Here is a 19,203-nt window from a genome sequence, read left to right as displayed (position 1 = left end):
GGCAGCAGATAGCCGAACAGTTTTAACTCCGAGGTGGACAAGCCGGAAATTGGCGGTACCGTTTTGGCGCACGGGACGGAACCAAATTGCTTACCTTCGACAGCCGCCACACGGGTTATCCTCGGACCCACGAACAGAAAAACACGCCACACAATTGAAAATGCAACACAATTTAATGAAAATAAATCAGACGACATAAAGGTTGGAGTAAAATCGTTGAAATTCCTACTTAAGGGACCCTCCATGTAGACACGAAAACAGACAAGGGAAAGATAAAGAAAATAAAATAAATTGTCTTATTGGTCGGCCGGTACTCAGCTCAGGTCTACGAGGCTTTTGAATAAAGTCGGCAGTGCCAGGTGGCCCGACGCCGCTCATGCGTGAAGCGCGCCAACAATGGTGCCGAGTCGCTCTCCACTGCCCCACAAACGTGAGGCAATTCATGCGGCCGGTCCTGCTTCGCTCTCCACTCTCTCCGAAATGCAACGTGGCTCCAGCTCCCCCGAGAGCACCACAGTTCAACAACACCCCTTCCTCCAACGTTGCAAAAATTCCCGAAGCTCCGCAAAGTTCTCCTCACGAGCCACCCGTGACAAAAACGACCGCCCGCGACCAAAAACCAGAACGAGAGCGAGAGGGACAGAGAGATGCCTTCTTCCTCTTCACTCCACCTCGAACATTCACTCTCTGATGTCATACAACTAGGTAATCACAAAAGCTCAGGTCGTGGCCTTTTTCCCTAATAGGTCCTCTAGGCGGGGCTTAGTTGCCTGTTACGATCTTTCAGAGGTGGGGTTTGTGGTGAAAATGTATGAAAGTTGAACCCAGGTGTGACGCTCACTTAAACCACTGGGCGGTGTCTATAAGACCTCGGGACGTCCGCGACTCGAGGCCACTCCTGCGACTTTATACAATGACATGTAGAATTGAATGGTACGTACCCACTTATATTCTAGGCTTGCTTGCATTGACTGATATATCCAATCTTTCTCATATGATGCCTTGATCCTGACATATATGTTGCATGGTGTACTTTACAGGATGATGTCACGATCTAATTGAAATTAAACCTATCTATGGGACGAGTTGTGGATTTGGTTGATTTTCACAACACTTAATTTCAATTATGATCTTCGGAAATGGCGGGACACGAGTCTTGCGATGGCCGGATGAACGCAGATCACAGACGAGCGTTCCCGACATTCTCCGCGCTCCTGCGAGGCCCACCTCGGAGAAGAATGACCGGCGGAGGACCCGTCGAGCTAGCTCCAGCTACGGAGCTCCGACTACTCTCGCCGCCGGTCTGCCTCGAAAGGACCGGATGCGATGGGGACCTCGCAAGCCTTTTGCGGGACCGCGTCGTCAAAACGTGAACTGCTCTCCTGAGGCCTGAACGCCGGAGCAGGCATGACGGACTCCGGCAAGACGCCTGGAGAACGATGCTACTGGGCAACGTCCTGCGGCCGAAACCCCGTCGGAACGACGGACCCGCTTGGAGCCGTCGGCCCGACCAACTGATTTGCGTGCCTCGGCCCGAGATGAGATGTCCACGCGAGTGTTCACGACTCCCTTGACTGTCATGCCGCGCTCGGAAGCACCTCCACGCGCGAATCGTGCGCGCGGCACCCGTCGCGTGCACTACTCTGTGAGGCCTACGATTCCGATCGCTGCTCGGAATCACCTCCTCCTACGCGACGCCGCACGCTGCACCCGTCGCGTGCACTACACTGTGCCCGACCGATCGCTGCTCGGAAGCACCTCCCCACGCGAATCGCGCGTGCTGCACCCGTCGCGTGCACTACTCTGTGAGGCCTACGACTCCGATTGCTGCTCGGAATCACCTCCTCCTACGCGAAGCCACGCTGCGCCCAACGCGTGCACCACTCTGCGAGGCCGGCGATTCCATGCTGCTCGGAATCACCTCCTCCTACGCGAAGCCACGCTGCGCCCAACGCGGGCACCACTCTGCGAGGCCGGCGATTCCAATCGCTGCACGTCGGAATCACCTCCTACGCGCGAATCGCGCGCTGCCCCATCGCGGGCACAACCCGACCAATCGCTGCTCGGTGGAATCACCTCCTACGCGCAAATCGCGTGCTGCGCCCTTCGCGGGCACCACTCTGCGAGGCCGTCAATTCTGATCGCGGCTCGTCGAAATCCCACCTACATGTGGCTACTCAACGAGGCCGGCGAACTCCGCTGCCCGGAATCGCCTCAATGGAGGCTCGCTTGGCACCATTCGAGGACTCGCTGCAGCACGGATGAGTTTCTAAGGACGTCGCGCGGGACCTTCATAGCCTTTCACGACACTCGGGTTTATGCTTATGATAGATGATCGTATACCATATGTATTCTATGACTATCTATGTCTAAAGCTCCGGACAAAACACGGCCCGAAAGCTAAACAAACGAGACGCTACTTCAGGGCGTGATATGTATTCGATCCTTTGACCCGAAAGCTAACAAACGGGACGCTACTTCAGGGCGTGATATGTATTCGATCCTTTGACCCGAAAGCTAACAAACGAGACGCTACTTCAGGGCATGATATGTATTCGATCCTTTGACCCGAAAGCTAACAAACGAGACGCTACTTCAGGGCGTGATATGTATTCGATCCTTTGACCCGACAGCTAACAAACGAGACGCTACTTCAGGGCGTGATATGTATTCGATCCTTTGACCCGACAGCTAAACAAACGAGACGCTACTTCAGGTCGTGCAGTTTATCGCTGCCAAGCATGCTCGCCCTCTCGACTCGGCGTGCTTGCCCTCTCAACTCGGCGAAGCCGCACTGGTTCAACGGGCCGAGCTCAACTTTCGGTTTCCCTCGTATGCGGTGCGCCCTAGATAATACATTTCACTCGTCGGCCGGGTTCGTATTCCGTACACCAATCTCGAGCCCGCTCGAATGCTGCTGCCCAATGGACGCGAGACTATAGATTTCGGTGTGCTACTTTACTCCGTCTGGGGATACCGCTCAGCTGGAACTCGCCGTCAAACCCGCCCGCACGCACCCGAACCAATTGATGACGTCATCGACTAAATCACGCGTTTGCTCTACAGCGCCATTAACTGCTTCCCGCGCTTGCGTCATCAGAGTACGTCTACCTGAGTTCGTCTACCTGGGTACCTCTACAGATAGCAGAAATACTCAATCTGACCGCCCCTGCCCGAAAGTGCGTGTCATAACGTGGCGGCCTTCGAGGGCGACTAGCCAACATCGAGGACTTATGCCGTTAATCGATAAGGCACGGGGCATTTGGGGGTGCACGGTGACCCCCTGACACGGTAACATTGAGCGTTGCGCCCGACTCCCTCGTCTCCTGAGCAAGCCACGTGGGCACCGGCCCGCCGGATCGCCCTTGACTCTGGGCTTGTTGCTTCTAGGACACGTCTCTTGGCTCGCCTCCACACATTTCGAGACTGCGAGACGCCTCGCCCGGCCGCTGCCTGATTGCGTTCCCTTTGACCCAGACTGTGAAGGTCGCTCGACTTCGGTGCGCGGTGCGCGGCTGTTATCTCACACTTCACAACGGGGGGGGGGGGGGGGGGGGGGGGTGGGATGGATGAGTGAGGGGGTGAGATGATGGTCCATCCATCCGGCGGGCCATCCTCTTGGATGTCGATCCATCCATCCGGGCCATCCTCTTGGATGTCGATCCATCCATCCGGGCCATGGATGGACCATCATGGATGGCCGATCCATCCGGGACGTTTTCCATTTCTCGACCTCGACGTTTTCTCAATCCCTCCGGGACAATCCCTCCGGGACGGTAGCCGGTATAGCCGGTATCGCCGCGTAGTCAATAGGACGGGCCATGGATACAATCCCTCCGGGACGTCTCTCGGTAGCCGGTATGGCCGAACGGGCCATGGATGGACAATCCCGTTCTCTTGGTAGCCGGTATAGCCGAACGGGCCATGGATGGACAATCCCGTTCTCTCGGTAGCCGGTATGGCCGAACGGGCCATGGATGGACAATCCCGTTCTCTCGGTAGCCGGTATAGCCAAACGGGCCATGGATGGACAATCCATCCGGGACGTTCTCTCGGTAGCCGGTATAGCCGGTTTAGCCGAACGGGCCATGGATGGACAATCCATCCGGGACGTTCTCTCGGTAGCCGGTATAGCCGGTGGTATAGCCGAACGGGCCATGGATGGACAATCCATCCGGGACGTTCTCTCGGTAGCCGGTAGCCGGTATAGCCGATCTTCTCCGATCCTCTGCGCGCTGTGCTGCAGGTCGGGAGATTCTGCGCGCTTCGCTGGGAAGGCGCATTTCGGTCGTTTTGTGCATCGTCGTAATCTGCCATGCCGGTCGTTCGGGCAGCCTTCGGAGGGCACTCGTGGCATACGTTTTGCTTGTAAACCTATTTGCCGGAGCTTGTGAGTCGTACGCGCTGCCGTCAGAGGGCGCTCGAGTCTCGTGATTTCAAAACAGGGGGGACTCCGGGGTATCGCGTAACTCTCGTTATGGCTCTCGTCGGTTCTCTCCCTCGGCAATTCCATGACATGGATCTAACGTGGATCGACCATGTACCCTTGGGAGCCAAGGCAGGTACGGACTTACTGTAATGGACTTACTGTAATGGCCTCCTGTCATGTAATCTTACTTATTGTTACAACTCCTAGGCCGGTACAGACTTACTGTAATTGACTTACACTGTCATGGCCTCCTGTCATGTAATCTTACTTACTGTTACAGCTTACTGTAAAGAGGTTTACTGATTTACACATCTTCCACATCGACACATCTTCCTGTAATGTGTTGCCTTGCGACGAATAGACATGGCTTACTGATTTACACATCTTCCACATCGACACATCTGCCTGAAATGCGTTGCATTGCGACGAATGGACATTCGCTCTTCGACAAGGTACACCTTACGTGCAAGGTACACCTTATGTAATGAGTTGCATATTGAAAAGGTACACCTTATCCAGCACATAGGCCTGTGAGACTAGACTATTGTGACCCACAGGCTCATCGTCTGCCAGTATCGGACATGTTTGCTAACCAGGCTATGAGTGCGCCTAGAGAACATCTGCCGTCTCTCCCTTCGCCTGATACACCCCTGCCTGACGCGGTGAGGGCACTAAGGTGCCCCTCCGACACCTGCCTCCAGCGGCTACTCCGAAGCAGGGGACTCCGGATTTGGGGACGTCGTACCCGGTAGTTTCCGAACCTGTGCTGGCAGGGTAATTCGCCACACTGACCTCTACGGATGGACCGACTGACCTGTACTACTGATAATGGATTTGTTTCGTATAGCGCTTTCCAGGAAGCCCTAAAGACGCTTTGACAGTGTGCGAAACATAACACAATGGCGCAAAGACAAGAATCAATAGGAATATTTCTTTGACACCCTAATAATGATATAATGACTTCCTCTACCCATTAATGCTGACGCGCGCTCGCTTCCTGCCTAGTGGCAGCATAGTTCTAACGGCGGGGAGAATGTGGTGAAAATGTATCAAAGTTGAACCCAGGTGTGACGCTCACTTAAACCACTGGGCGGTGTCTATAAGACCTCGGGACGTCCGCGACTCGAGGCCACTCCTGCGACTTTATACAATGACATGTAGAATTGAATGGTACGTACCCACTTATATTCTAGGCTTGCTTGCATTGACTGATATATCCAATCTTTCTCATATGATGCCTTGATCCTGACATATATGTTGCATGGTGTATTTTACAGGATGATGTCACGATCTAATTGAAATTAAACCTATCTATGGGACGAGTTGTGGATTTGGTTGATTTTCACAACAGGGTTTATTTGCCAATCGTAAATGTTCAGATCCTGTCGGTGGTGGTGGGGTGGGGTTTAGCCCGATCGGGAATGTTCAGCACTGTCTACGGTGGTGGTTGTTGGTTAATGGACGGTGGTGATTTAATGGACATTTTGTATGGCTGGCCTTGTAAATGTAAAAACGTAGGGAAAAACCCCAGGGAGCAATCACATACTGGGAGAACTACCCTTAGACACTACCTACTTAGCATGTCTTCACACCCCCATGTGAAAAACACATAAACAACCTTAAGCTCACAGTTTCCCTGCTTATGTACACCAACATGTCTCCTACGTGTCCACGGTCCATGCTAATACTACACAACCCTATCTCCACGATGTTATGTCATCACCTACCCCCACAAACGTAACAATATTTACGCATGATAATGTTCCTGTTCACATGGTCATTTGTATGAGAACATTCTTGTCAACGCCAACGTTAGTCATGACCCTGGCATGTGGAATGGAGCTTATGGAGCTGGAACAGGAACTGATTCAAGCATTAAATGCTGTTAAACAAGCACAGATTTGAGTGCTCGTATGGTAAATGCGATGACTGTGCAATGCAGTAATTGCAGAGGTGAACATGCCTGGTATTTATATTGTTATTTCCACATTTGTTTCCTATGTGACAATATTCATCACAACGCAGCATTACGTGATTAGGCCACATTGAAATGGACATGTAATTATTCAGCATTTTTCTCTGTCAAAGGTTTGCATCTCATCCGTGTCCCATGATGTCATGATATAATAAATTGCCTCAACAACAATCATGTGCTTGGGCTTTCATGGTGGCGAGTATAGTAATGTTTTGACATGTTAACTTTTACAAAATATGAACTACTACAGATTTATTGTTCATGATGTATATGGATGTGGGAATTTATTGGGTAACTTGTTTGCCACACAAATTCCGAAAGGAACACAAACATCGATTATAACAGTGCTGTGTGTCAGTCGGTGAGAGTCCACACTTGTTCTCAGATCTACTGCAATCTATATACCCGGCGAGGCTCTGCATTGTTAAATTCTCTCTCTTATTTAAAAAAAAAATTTGATTTCACTTGATGCATTATTGCATTATTAATGCACCTCCCACTGCCTCCAATCCCTCCATCTCCTGTAGAGTTCAAACGATCATTAGAGGATGACATTATTTCAGAAACATCTGGGAATTTCAAGAACCTTTTAATTGGGTTGTTGCAGGTAAGCATTGGCATGAATATGAAATGTAAGATCCTTTGAAGGGATGATGGATTTGACAGCACCTTTTTGCAAGTGTGTGCAAACTCCAGAAGCAAGGTATACCAACCCTGCCTGTTGCCTAGCTTTTTATAATGTATGTAGAAATTGAAAAAAATTGTTGGAAAAAATGTTCTTGGAACAAAAGCATCATATATACAGCTGTTCACCCCCCCCCACCATCCTACTGGCCCTCTCCCTTCCACAGATCTACTGACGTCCCTGTTCTCTACTGTTGTTGTGTATGCTTCCCTCTCTCTGCCCCTCTTGTCTCCCGCTTCTTTTATTTGTTGTATGTTTTATGTGTCCGTGCATGTTTTCGTGTGTAATGTGTTAGCTCTAACACGAGCCTTGACTCCATATACAAAAAAGAAAAAGAAAAAATTGATAAATTATATTTAGAAAAAAAAAACTTTAAAAAAAACGTGATTTGGTATAATACTGTACAGTAAATCTCCGGTTTGTCTGGGATGCATTCCTGGAAAAAAAACAGAACGAAACTGAAAAGTGTGACAAATATCGAAACGAAGTAAATCAAAGCAATTTTTCTCATAAGAATTAATGGAATAAGTGTGGGATGCGTTGCTAAAGTCGCAACTTCTCGTATTATGTTTCAGTTTAACTATGATATTACCATTTTTTAAAATTAATAACAGTTATATTCAGGTACAGTACACATACGTATAAATAAATAAGCAACTGAAATGTTTATATAAAAATATACCTCTTCCAGAAGCAGTCTAAGTTGGCAGCATGGCTTCTTCTTCCTCCTTCAATGAATGTGGGCATATTTATCGATCGTAGGAAAACTTAACAAGAGGAAGAATTGCTTTGCAATACATGTTCATCCTGGTCCCAATGAATGTTCTTCTTCCAAGCACTCAGAAATTGTGAGCCATATGCAGTAGGACTAATAGTTTTAGGTATGCAAAGCTACAGAATAAGTTGCAGTTTGTGTAACGTATCATAATAAAGCCATGCACTAAGTTTCAGTTGAATACGTTCAAGGGTAAGGGGGGAAAGTTTGAAAAACTGACCCATGTATAATATTTACATTTTATAGGTCCAAAAATGGCATAACTCCGTGAAAAATTGGTAAAACACCTCAAATCCCAAACTTGTTCTGTAACTTTTCATAATAAAACTATGTACCGAGATTCAGTTGAATATTTTAAAGGATATGGGCAAAAAAAGTCTGGAAAACCACAGGTGTGATTGACAGACGGACAGCAAACATATAGTCCCCTCCGGTGAAACCGTTAGGGGGCTAATAACCCAGCAACATCAACGGCACGTTCACCAGCATAAATTCGATGAAAAGCTTTATCAGTGTTGCAAGTTCTGAAAACGCTCAAGAATAAAGGGTTTGGCTTTTAAAATGATCCAAGTGTGAGTTGAGGCGACACAAATTGGGGCGTGGTATTAATAACTTCATGTATTTGTGAAATGATGTAAATTGGGGTATTAATGTATCAAATACACACCAGAATGGAACATGGAGTATGCTTCGTGATTTGTTCATATAATGTAGAGAAAACTGCATAGCGATATGTTTACCAAATTGGTCATTTGCCGTTAAACTTTCCCCTTCCTTCTCGAATTCCCTCATATATGATTGGATCACCTCAACAATTTGAAGATGCGTACATGTAGTTCATGTTTAAGTAAAGTAGTCTTATTTTGATGGTACTATGTGATTTCACACGAAGAAAAAATATTATACTGTATATATATATAAATATATATATATATATATATATATATATATATATATATATATATATATATATATATATATATATATATATACATATATATATATATATATACAGTGAAACCTTGACTTACGAGTTTAATTCGTTCTGTGACCGAGCTCGTAACTCAATTTGCTCGTTTCTCAAATTAAATTTCCCCATTAAAATGCATTGAAATGCTATTAATCCGTTCCAGCCCACCAAAAACCACACCAATTTTTTTTTAAATATACAGTATATATAAAAATATCTCGCACTTTATATTTCACCTGTATGCAGCATACAAGTTGGCAGGATGGCCTGGACTGGAGGTATGCACACTTGACTCTAAACTGTCCAGCCTGGGTTTGAATCCCGACCCAGCTATAACCTGTCATGGGTGAATCACAGGCAGGGTGATTCATCAATGTGTGTACCGCTAAACTGGGCGCCCCGTTTGCGTCCCATTAGTTGTTGGATGTTAAGGATCTCACCGTGTTTTCCACAAAGAGAAGGCGAGCTATCGCCGGCACTCTGAACAAGTTGTGGCCTGGCATGCTCTTCTCCTCTGCCGTTATATACGTCCTCCTCAGCATCTTTTTCCAGAAGAGCCCTGTCTCGTCACAGTTGAAGATTTGCTGGGGGATGTATCGTTCGGCTTCTATCAGTTCGGCAAAAGTTATAATAAAATCTTCAGCTGCCTTCACATCCGCCTCACCAAGTCGACAACACGCACACCTCGCTCATGTTTTTCGACGATTGCGTGTTTTATATCCAAGCACATCATCCTCTTCTTCTTCTCAATACTGCCCTTGGCACTCAATTTCTTAGGACCCTTCCAAAATAACCAAAATGCGAAAACAAAGCAGCAGTGATATACGGCAGAAATGCTTGCACGGCAAGATAACCACGTGACCGGAACCCACCTGGTGGCGGGTGGCGTAAGCTCCAAAATAACCAACATGCGAAAACAAAGCAGCAGTGATATACGGCAGAAATGCTTGCACGGCAAGATAACCACGTGACCGGAACCCACCTGGTGGCGGGTGGCGTAAGCTCCAAAATAACCAACATGCGAAAACAAAGCAGCAGCGATATACGGTAGAAATGCTTGCACGGCAAGATAACCATGTGACTGGAACCCACCTGGTGGCGGGTGGCGTAAGCTCCAAAATAACCAAAATGCGAAAACAAAACAGCAGCGATATACGGCAGAGATGCTTGCACGGCAAGATAACCACGTGACTGGAACCCACCTGGTGGCGGGTGGCGTAAGCTCCAAAATAACCAAAATGCGAAAACAAAACAGCAGCGATATACGGCAGAGATGCTTGCACGGCAAGATAACCACGTGACCGGAACCCACCTGGTGGCGGGTGGCGTAAGCTCGTAACTCAGATCTCGGCTCGCATCTCAAAGCAATAAACCGCCCGAGCGACGGCTCTTATCTCGGAAAACTCGTAAGTTGGTGCACTCGTAAGTCAAGGTTTCACTGTATATATATATATATATATATATGTATTATGTATCTGGAACCGCTTTCAGATGCCATTTTCCCCCGCAATGCGGGGGTTGGCCTTTTTTTGGGCACCTTGGTCCCCTTTTTGAAGCAATGTTTTATGGCCGGATGCCCTTCCTGCCACCAACCATGTTGGTCGCCTCTTGCGACACACAGGGAATTACCAGTGAACCGGTGCTCAATTTGCCAACCTCGGAAGGATGACAGGCCAAGTTAACCCCCCTGGTGTTAATTCAGCGATCGACCGGGATTCAAACCCAAGATCCTCGGGTCCCAAGCCGGCGCCCTAAATATATATATATGAGTATCTGTAACTCTGAAGATTACAAACCTCAAACTTTGTTTGGAACATTCACTTTGCACATATATTTAAAATTGTCTCAAACTTCAACTGCAGGGAAAACTGTTTAGCCAGTTCCCCACAGGCCGGAGCTTAATTTTCATTGTGGTAACCAAAAGCAAAACTGACCACCTCCATTCCACCATGCCACCACACCTTGCCCCCCCCAAATAAATGCAAGCCTTGAGTGTAATACGTTGCAGTGCTCTCGTTGCTGTGCTGTGCTGTGCTGTTTTGTCGGCTGTGATTCTGTTTTTCAGTCTGGAGTATGGGTGTGCTTCATTGCCCATCGGTTTGCTGAACATTGCTCATTGATTTATTAACTTTGGAAGTGCTGTGTTGCTTCTTGTTTTACTTATTTTTTCAGAGCTATTTTCAATTGCATGTTGTAATGCTGTGTTTTCTTCACTGTGTATTTTCACAGGGTGGGCGGGATTCCAGTACAGTTGTGGATGTTGCCAGAGCTGAGAAAGATGCCAAGGTGTGTTCAAGATGGGTAGTAATGTGCATCTTTTAAATTGAACGTTCAATGGCTCGTGTAGGAACTGCAACACCTGTGACACACATATGACATCATGTGCACTAACGCCAAACGCATTATGCGCACGTAACTCACACACATACAAAGACGTGAGACAACACCAGACATAATAGCAGTTAAACACAACCGCTGAGATTGGGGGAAGTTGAAGCAACCTCCTGCGGTTATCTGCGTACCGGCAACCGGATCTTTGTGACGTTGACTTTCTTTCCTCAGTCAGCAGGATAATTAGGGAGAAATTTTCCCCTTCCCTGAGAATGCCGAGCCATAGGCTCTATCTTGTAAATTCACAGCGTCAAGTGAGGCAACAGCACACACTTTTTTATTGTTGGTCTTTCATATGACTCTGCAAGGGTACCACTGATCTTCCGGACTCGGAGCAGACACTACAACCATTGTAGATTATAATTACCAAATTTAAAGTTTGGGCTGGCAGGATAGCCTTTACATAGACACACTCGTCTCTGAGCTGTCTCGCCTGGGTTTTAATCTCAGCACAGCTATGAACTGTCATACTGGTGCTTCACATCAATGTGTGTGCCATCCCTCAGATTGACATTAATCTGAGCGTCCCAACGACCAGCATTAGTTGGTGGATGGTAAAGATCCCACGGTGTCATTCACATGGAGAAGGTGACCTATTGCCGGCACCCTGGCCAAAATCCAAATTGCTGCCGTGACTACCACTGTGATGTCAAAGTCAAAACAACTCGGTGTAATCCGTGCCATGAGGCTGCTTTGGCAGCTCTGGGTATGCTTTGGGCAAAGCACCAGAATTGCATATAGATGAGAATATGAAGTTTGGCCAGAATTAGGTTATTTGCAACAGTTATTAAGGTTCAGGAATAGAGTTCTGCATGAAGAGTATTGAACTCCATGCTTGTGGAAGAGTGAGGTGATGATGGGTAGAATGGAAACAAAGGGACAGTGGGGAAACAGGCAGTAACCTGCAAGTAAGAGGGGTGAATTGGGGTTGGGTTAGTGGTGGTAGAAATGATTGTGAGTTGAAATGGACATTGACATGAGACGGTAGTGGGATTGAGTGTATTTTAAGCTCTGGAGGGAAAAGTGTGGTTCAATTGACTTGCGAAGACGGTTCCATCTCGCGAAGAAGACACTTTTCTTCAATCAGAAGAAAAGAGGATGAAATAAGAGCTGAGCAGTAAGCCTGTATTTTGAAGGTTTAACGATTAGGGAGTTGCTTGACGAACATATGCTTGTTCTGGGATGGCTCTGGAAGGGTGCAAAACAGTGCAGAGGGAGCAAGGCCAGAAAAAAGACAGTCCAAACATAGGCTATCAACCTGTCCATGATAGGAGGAGCATGTCTTGCATTTATGCTTCTATATGAAAAATGGCAATGATTTTGAGAGCTTTAGAATTCCACATAATCCAGTGGAAACAAGTGTAAAGTAGGGGAATTTTCCCATAAGGAAGAGCTTCAGCAAAATGCTTTGTAGGCCATGAGGCTGACGAGTTTGTCAAATAAATACATGACACGTTGGATAATACCTCGTATGTGGCTGGATTTGATTACCATCTTTGATATATGGTAGGTCCAGGAGAGGTCGTAGCTAATGGTGAAGCCCAGAATTTCAGGAGATTGAACCGCTTCCAACATTTAATCAAGGAAGTAGATAGGTGGGTTGGTTTCGCCGATCCTTCTGGAGAGGCAGGCTGAGAACGTAAGATTTGCTTGAATTGAATGACATGTTCCATGCGACAGAGTAGCATTTATGTTTTGCAAGTCATGTTTGAAGGAGGTGCTATTGGTGGCTTGTCTTTGGGATGGGGTTTCACGGCATTGTGTGGACTAAGATGCTGCCTTGAAACACTCCAGGCTGCATTGGGAGAGTCAAAACCAGAACACAGCATTTATTTCAGTAATATTGGCACTGTGTACAGTCGTTTTTGTTGTTGTTGTTGCTGTTTTTTTTCAATCCCAGGACCTTTACAATGCAGGAGAGGGGCGATGGGGCACAGACGAGTCAAAGTTCAATGCTTTACTCCTCGGACGGAACAAGCAGCACCTGCTAAGAGGTACGTCATCTCGACTTTAAAATAGATTTTCACATCGGTTGTTTATTTATCTTTCCTTTTGCATATAGTTTGAATCTCTTTCCCCTTGCACATGTTTTTATTTTATGAGCCCGAAATGTATTTCTAAAGCCCACGGCACACCAGCCAATGTTCGTTGACGCACCGCAATAAGATCGTCCATGACGAATCTTGTTTTGTCGTAGTCTGCAGCAAACTACGCAACTGTCAATCACGTAATTGTTGGAAAACAAAGTAGCGATGAAGACGAGATTCGGAGAGAGGATGAGAATGGTGAAAGCTCTGAGCACTGCTGCTTTGGCACATGTACTGGTACGTCACCGACAGTGTGCCAGGCAAAAGAAGCCTGGGTGGAGAGAAGGCTCGCTCAGGGAGTGTTCCACAACTTGCTCGTAGAACATGCTGCAGAATATGAGCAGTTACACCAAGAGCGAGTCACAATAACTTTGCGTTTTTTGGCATTCCTCTTTGAATATCATTTACTGATATAGTCATACAGACTGTCGTGATCCCAACACAAATCTATGAGCTGGACATCTTTCAATTCTGACCAAAAGTCTGCCATATCGATGCTATGGCCAGAAGTTACCGAAAGCTGTAAGTTGAATTGGTCAATACATTGCACCATGTCGGTGATCGGCTCAGACCACCGCGCACTGCATGACGATACACGACTGTTGCAGACAACTCATTGGAAAAGTTGAACATGTTCAACTTTTAACATAATCACTCACACAACTCAAAACCTTGTTTAAAACAGTCGTAAATCGCCCCAGTTTAGTCTGTGAAAGTCTTTGATACAATTATCAGACTTTCACAGACTAGATTGTCGCAGATGGTCTTGTTGTGTTAAGACCACTTGGATTAGTGTTAACTTTTGCAAAGTAACGAAAGAATTTCATACAGATTATTTTGATTGGTGGTTTATGGTAGTGCCATGCCACCAAATCCCACTGATTACTCACTCGCATACAGTAACATCCATGAGTATATTGCCAAGATGTAAATTATAATGTATGCATTTGAACATTATGAATAATCATTGGATTTTAAACAAATTCACCTACTTGCAGAGAATGTTTGTGATAACAAATGAACTTTTGCTTCTTACATCATGTGACCATACATATATATGCCTGTCTACTTTAAACCATGGATGCTTGTTGGGGTGGTCCACAATTCTTTTTTTTGGGGGGGGGGGAAATGTCATGTTCTCACCCTTCAGAACTGTTCCAATACCTCATAAAACACTGCTGGTGAAATGAAATTGAATAATATTTATGGGTAGCTCATGGTCATCAAATTTCCCGATATGGTCTTACACTAACGTCTCACAATACCATGGACACTGAAACAGTTTCTGATTGTCGCATACTTTTACAGGAATTTTAAGTTGAGTTATGAATAGCCTGCATGCCTTGTTGATGTTTTATGAAGGAAAATATGTTTTGAGGGGTCTATGCAGTATGCATTGTACCCTGTAGAGGTAAGGTTTCAAATTTGTCCTGAAAATTTGTTGACATTCAAGTACAGTGGTACCTCGGCTTACGAGTGCCCCAACGTACGAGTTTTTCGGGATACGAGCCGTCGCTCGGGCGGTTTGTTGCTTTGGGATACGAGCCGAGATCCGATGTACGAGCTCAAAAAATTTATTTTTTTGAATTTTCCGGTTGTGGCTTCCGGTTCCGGTCACGTGGTTATCTTGCCGTGAAAGCATCTCTGCTTGGATATAAAACACGCAATCGTCGAAATACATTAGCGAGGAATCTCCTTGCTCCAGCCGGTGACGTCATCGGCGGGGATCCCCGCCTCCAGAGTGGCTGGTCACGTGACCGCCAAAGCGTGTCGCGCGTGCGGGTATAATGAGCTACACCTGTGGATCACGTGACCACGGAAGCACGCCTCGCTTGAGAGGCATGGCTTTCGGTTTGCGTTTTGCTTTATAAGGCGCGATAAATGGGCTTTTGAGTGTTAGCGGTTCATGGCGTTGACGGTCAAAAACCCATTACATCAATTTTACCAGGCACTGTACAGTAAGTACAGTGGACACCAAATGCACGGTGGAAGGCTAGAAGTAGAAGATCGTCCAAGACAAGTGAGAATAAGCCATACTTTGGAGATGACGTCATTCGCTGGTCCGATAACCAAAGATGTGGTATAAAAAACCAGGTGAGCTAACAATGCAGCAATGAAGGAATTCGGCCAAGGCACCGGCACACAACGACCTACCTACATCGAAAGACTCAATGCCAATGGTGACAGAAGCCAAGACGGCCGGCTTAAACACCGCCGAAAGACCACGGTGTACCAACTTACGATGCAGAACATCTTGCACTTAATATGATGACAACAGGTGCCATCCTCTGACGTACCATTACAGGTACAGGTACAGTACACGTGAGCACAGAGCAAAAGTTCACTGAAACCGAGATTAAGAAAAAAGAAAAAACACCTCGTGGTCCGTGCTCGATATCCGAGTTTCAATCTTTTCAAACACATGATGCTCTCGGTCACGGTATCTCCTGCGAGCTGCTTCTCCTTCAACCACACAAACAACAACTTCTCCATATCTTCATGGATAGAGGTCCAGTTTATTTCTTTACATTCTCTTGTATTATGTACAGTATATACGAGGTCGTGCTTGTTTATACATTATTTGTTATTTATAAAGTACATTTTTGTTATTTAAAAGCACCTAACAAAAAAAATTGGTGTTTTTTTTTTGAGGCTGGAACGGATTAATAGCATTTCAATGCATTTGAATGGGAAAATTTGCTTTGACTTACGAGCGATTTGGCTTACGAGCTCCGTCACGGAACGGATTAAACTCGTAAGCCGAGGTACCACTGTATCTCAAAATTTGACTTTTTTTCAAAACTTTTGACTTTGCCTTTTTTGACTTTTTTTGGCTTCTGCCCCAAACAGTGATTTGCTTCTTCTAAAATCTCTGGTGCAGTACAAAGATGTAAACCAAGCAATTTCGAAGGCAGCAACCATGAAACTAGCAGGCCATCTGTGGTACTTATCAGAGGACCTGATTGGTCTTGCATTTTTTGACAAGAATGTGCCTGCAGCAGTGAAACAACAAATTATCCTCGCACTGGAGAATGAAGGACAAGAAGATCCTCCGAAGCGCATCCAAGTTGATCTGGGAAATATTCAGGAAAGTGGTTTGGAAGACTTTGTTACACAGAAATCCCGCATGCTTTTTGAAAATATGGACCTTCCTGACAGATTTTTGGAAGCAGACCCAGAGACTTGGAAAGAACAAGACGATTTTAAAGCAGCGTGTGAGACTGTGAAGGCCATTAAAGTGGTAAATGACCATGCAGAACGAGGAGTTGCGCTAATTCAGGAGTTCAGTGGACTGCTGACACATGATGAAGATCAACTTCAGTTCCTGCTGCAGGTTGTGCAGGAACACAGGAAAACATTCCCTGACAGCAACAAGAAGACCCTAACTGGAAAAGACTGAATAACCAGCTGGTAGATGTGTTTAGAATTTGTATGTACTGTATGTGTAATTTGTGTATTGCGTTATGTACCAATTTCACCTGTATAGTGTATAGACTATATATACTGAAATTTCAAGTTTGTTGAGCTACCTCTAAATATTAAAGTAGATCCCTAAAACTTCACATACAGTGTTTTTATGACCGAAGGAACAATTATGGATGGTGAGAACATAATAAAGTTGTTACAATTTTTTTCTCATATTATTCTGGACCACCCAAATGCTTGTAGAGCAGCACAAGTAACAAGGATTTGCCAAATCGAATTCTTCTTTTTTTTCTCTTTATCTAGCGCTTTGTCTATGAATGAGTGCTGTTTTGTAGACATTGATTGCCAAACGCGTGAACATAAATCCATTCCTGCATCTCTAACATTTCACTTAACAAACTTTTTCAGTATTTGAGGAATACAAGCATGTGTGCAAGTATGACATTGAGGAAAGCATCAAGCGTGAAATGTCCGGAGACCTGAAGAATGGAATGCTGGCTGTCGGTACGTCACGATCCATATTTTACATCTCCCCCAAATATATGACTCAACAGCTGTGCAGGGATATGTTGCGTATTCGCGGAAAGCCTTTTATGCTTCAAAAAATGCATGAAAATTGGGTGATTCGGTGAAAATTTAATTTTTTTCCCAGTGGAAATAGTTTTGGTTGAGATGCACCTCAACTACATAACTACAATATTGATATGTCCTTCAGTCATGGATACCGTGCCTTGTTTATTGCAGTGAAATGCATCCGCAAACCTACAGTATTCTTTGCTGAGAGTCTCTACACATCCATGAAGGTATGTCCCTCAAGTCGGAATTTCAACTATTTTACTCCAACCTTTATTTCGTCTGATTTATTTTCATTAAAATGCTTTATTTTGTCCCACTGCCTCATCTCTAATCATCAATTCAGATTCTGACCAGAAAACACTACCTTAGACATGCTACTTCTCCCAACAATAGATGGAGGCACCCAATGTCAGACATAAGATCAGGTCTTTGCAGTGTCCTTGTGTTTTATACTTCTCCCAACCCCTCCCCCCCCCCCCCACCCCATCCCCCCTACCTAAGCCTCCTCCCCCCAAGCCCTCTCCCTCTCACAGATCTCCCGATGTCCCTGCTCTCAAATGTTGTGTTTGTGCTTCCCCTTCTCTCACCATCTTGTCTATTGCTCCCCTTATTATATGTTTTGTGTGTCTGTTTGATTTTTTTGTGTGATAAATGTTCGCTCTTTCATGAGCCTCGATCCTGTATCCAAAAAAAACACGTCTGGCTCTCAATGGAATTCTTTCATCTCCTCTCCCTGTTAAAGTTTAAGTGCCCCAAGGCAGTGTTCTGGGTTCTGGGCCCAGTATTTTTTTTTTTTTTGGTATACAAGATCGAGTCTCGTGTAAAAGCTAAGAATGCTTCGTAACATCTCGGTTATATTCCTAATCTGACTCTCTAGAAAATCCTCTATCTATTTGCTGATGACCCTTCCCTCTGCCGTGACATACCTCATCCTTCAGACAGGCAGGCTGCAGTGTCTTCCTTCTCTTCAGACCTTGACAAAATCACAAACTTGTCAAGCACTTGGAACATCTCTTCCAATCCTGACAAATCTCACACTCTTGCTATCACTTTCTCTCTCTCTCCTTCCGAAAGGACCGTCTGGCAAACCTTTCCATTTACTTTCTTTACAATCATCTTGAAAAAGTTCAGTCACTAAAACTCTTGGTCTCACTATCAGCCATTATCTTTCTTGGGAAAACCACAATTCAAAGTTCACCTCCAAAGCCAGTCGCCAACTGGGCATCTTCCATTGTACAAGGTAATTCCTTGGCATACCTGAGCTCTTATCCACCTACAAGAGCTTCATCCGCAGCTTGATGGAGTACTCTTCTCCTCTCTGGGCTGGTGCCCCTGCCTAACACCTTGCTCATCTTGATGCCGTGGAAACCAAGGCCCACAAGATCATTGGAATCTCTCACGACAAAGCTGAGTCTATGGGCCTATCACTTTCCTATCTCGATGTTCTCTCTGTTCTACCGTCTCCTTTCTGGTCTTGCACCCTCTGCTCTTTCTGTGCTTTGTCCCTATAACGTTTCTGTAGGGCACATGTGGTCCACCTTCAACCCTTTCTGGTGGAACTACCTAAATCCAGGATCATTGGCCACCTCCACTCATTTGTTTATCTTTCCCCCTACCCCTCCCCCCCTACCCACCCCCACACCCCCCACACATGTGGAACCAACTTTCATATGCTCTTCAATCTCATTCTTCCCCCCAGGTCTTCAAGAGATTCCACCAGGATTGATCTGCTCTTGATCGAGTGACATTCCAAATCCAAACATGGACTCAACAGCTAAATGTCAGAAGAAGTGATAGTCGCTACCAGATCTGGATAAACACCGCCATCAAGGAACCTTTTAAAGCTAGGTTTTATGGGAATCGAAGGAATGATTCTTACCTAACATGTA

The 19,203-nt window shown here is 45.8% G+C and overlaps 1 protein-coding gene across 1 annotated transcript in view; it reads left to right on the top strand.

Moving 5' to 3' along the window:
* LOC137426151 (annexin A4) overlaps positions 1–19,203 on the top strand; it is a 97,736-nt gene that overhangs the window by 74,907 nt on the left and 3,626 nt on the right. The window contains exons 10-14 of the mRNA XM_068114846.2: positions 6,932–7,011; positions 11,064–11,120; positions 13,126–13,219; positions 17,147–17,242; positions 17,483–17,541. Coding sequence (XP_067970947.2) covers positions 6,932–7,011; positions 11,064–11,120; positions 13,126–13,219; positions 17,147–17,242; positions 17,483–17,541 — 386 coding nt within the window. The remainder of the gene's footprint in view (positions 1–6,931; positions 7,012–11,063; positions 11,121–13,125; positions 13,220–17,146; positions 17,243–17,482; positions 17,542–19,203) is intronic.

Source organism: Myxine glutinosa, chromosome 1, assembly GCF_964187855.1.
Source record: "Myxine glutinosa chromosome 1, kmMyxGlut1.1, whole genome shotgun sequence".
Taxonomy (NCBI): Eukaryota; Metazoa; Chordata; class Myxini; order Myxiniformes; family Myxinidae; genus Myxine; species Myxine glutinosa.
The sequence above is the reverse complement of the archived record's forward strand: the minus strand, read 5'-3'. Positions and strand labels throughout refer to the sequence as shown.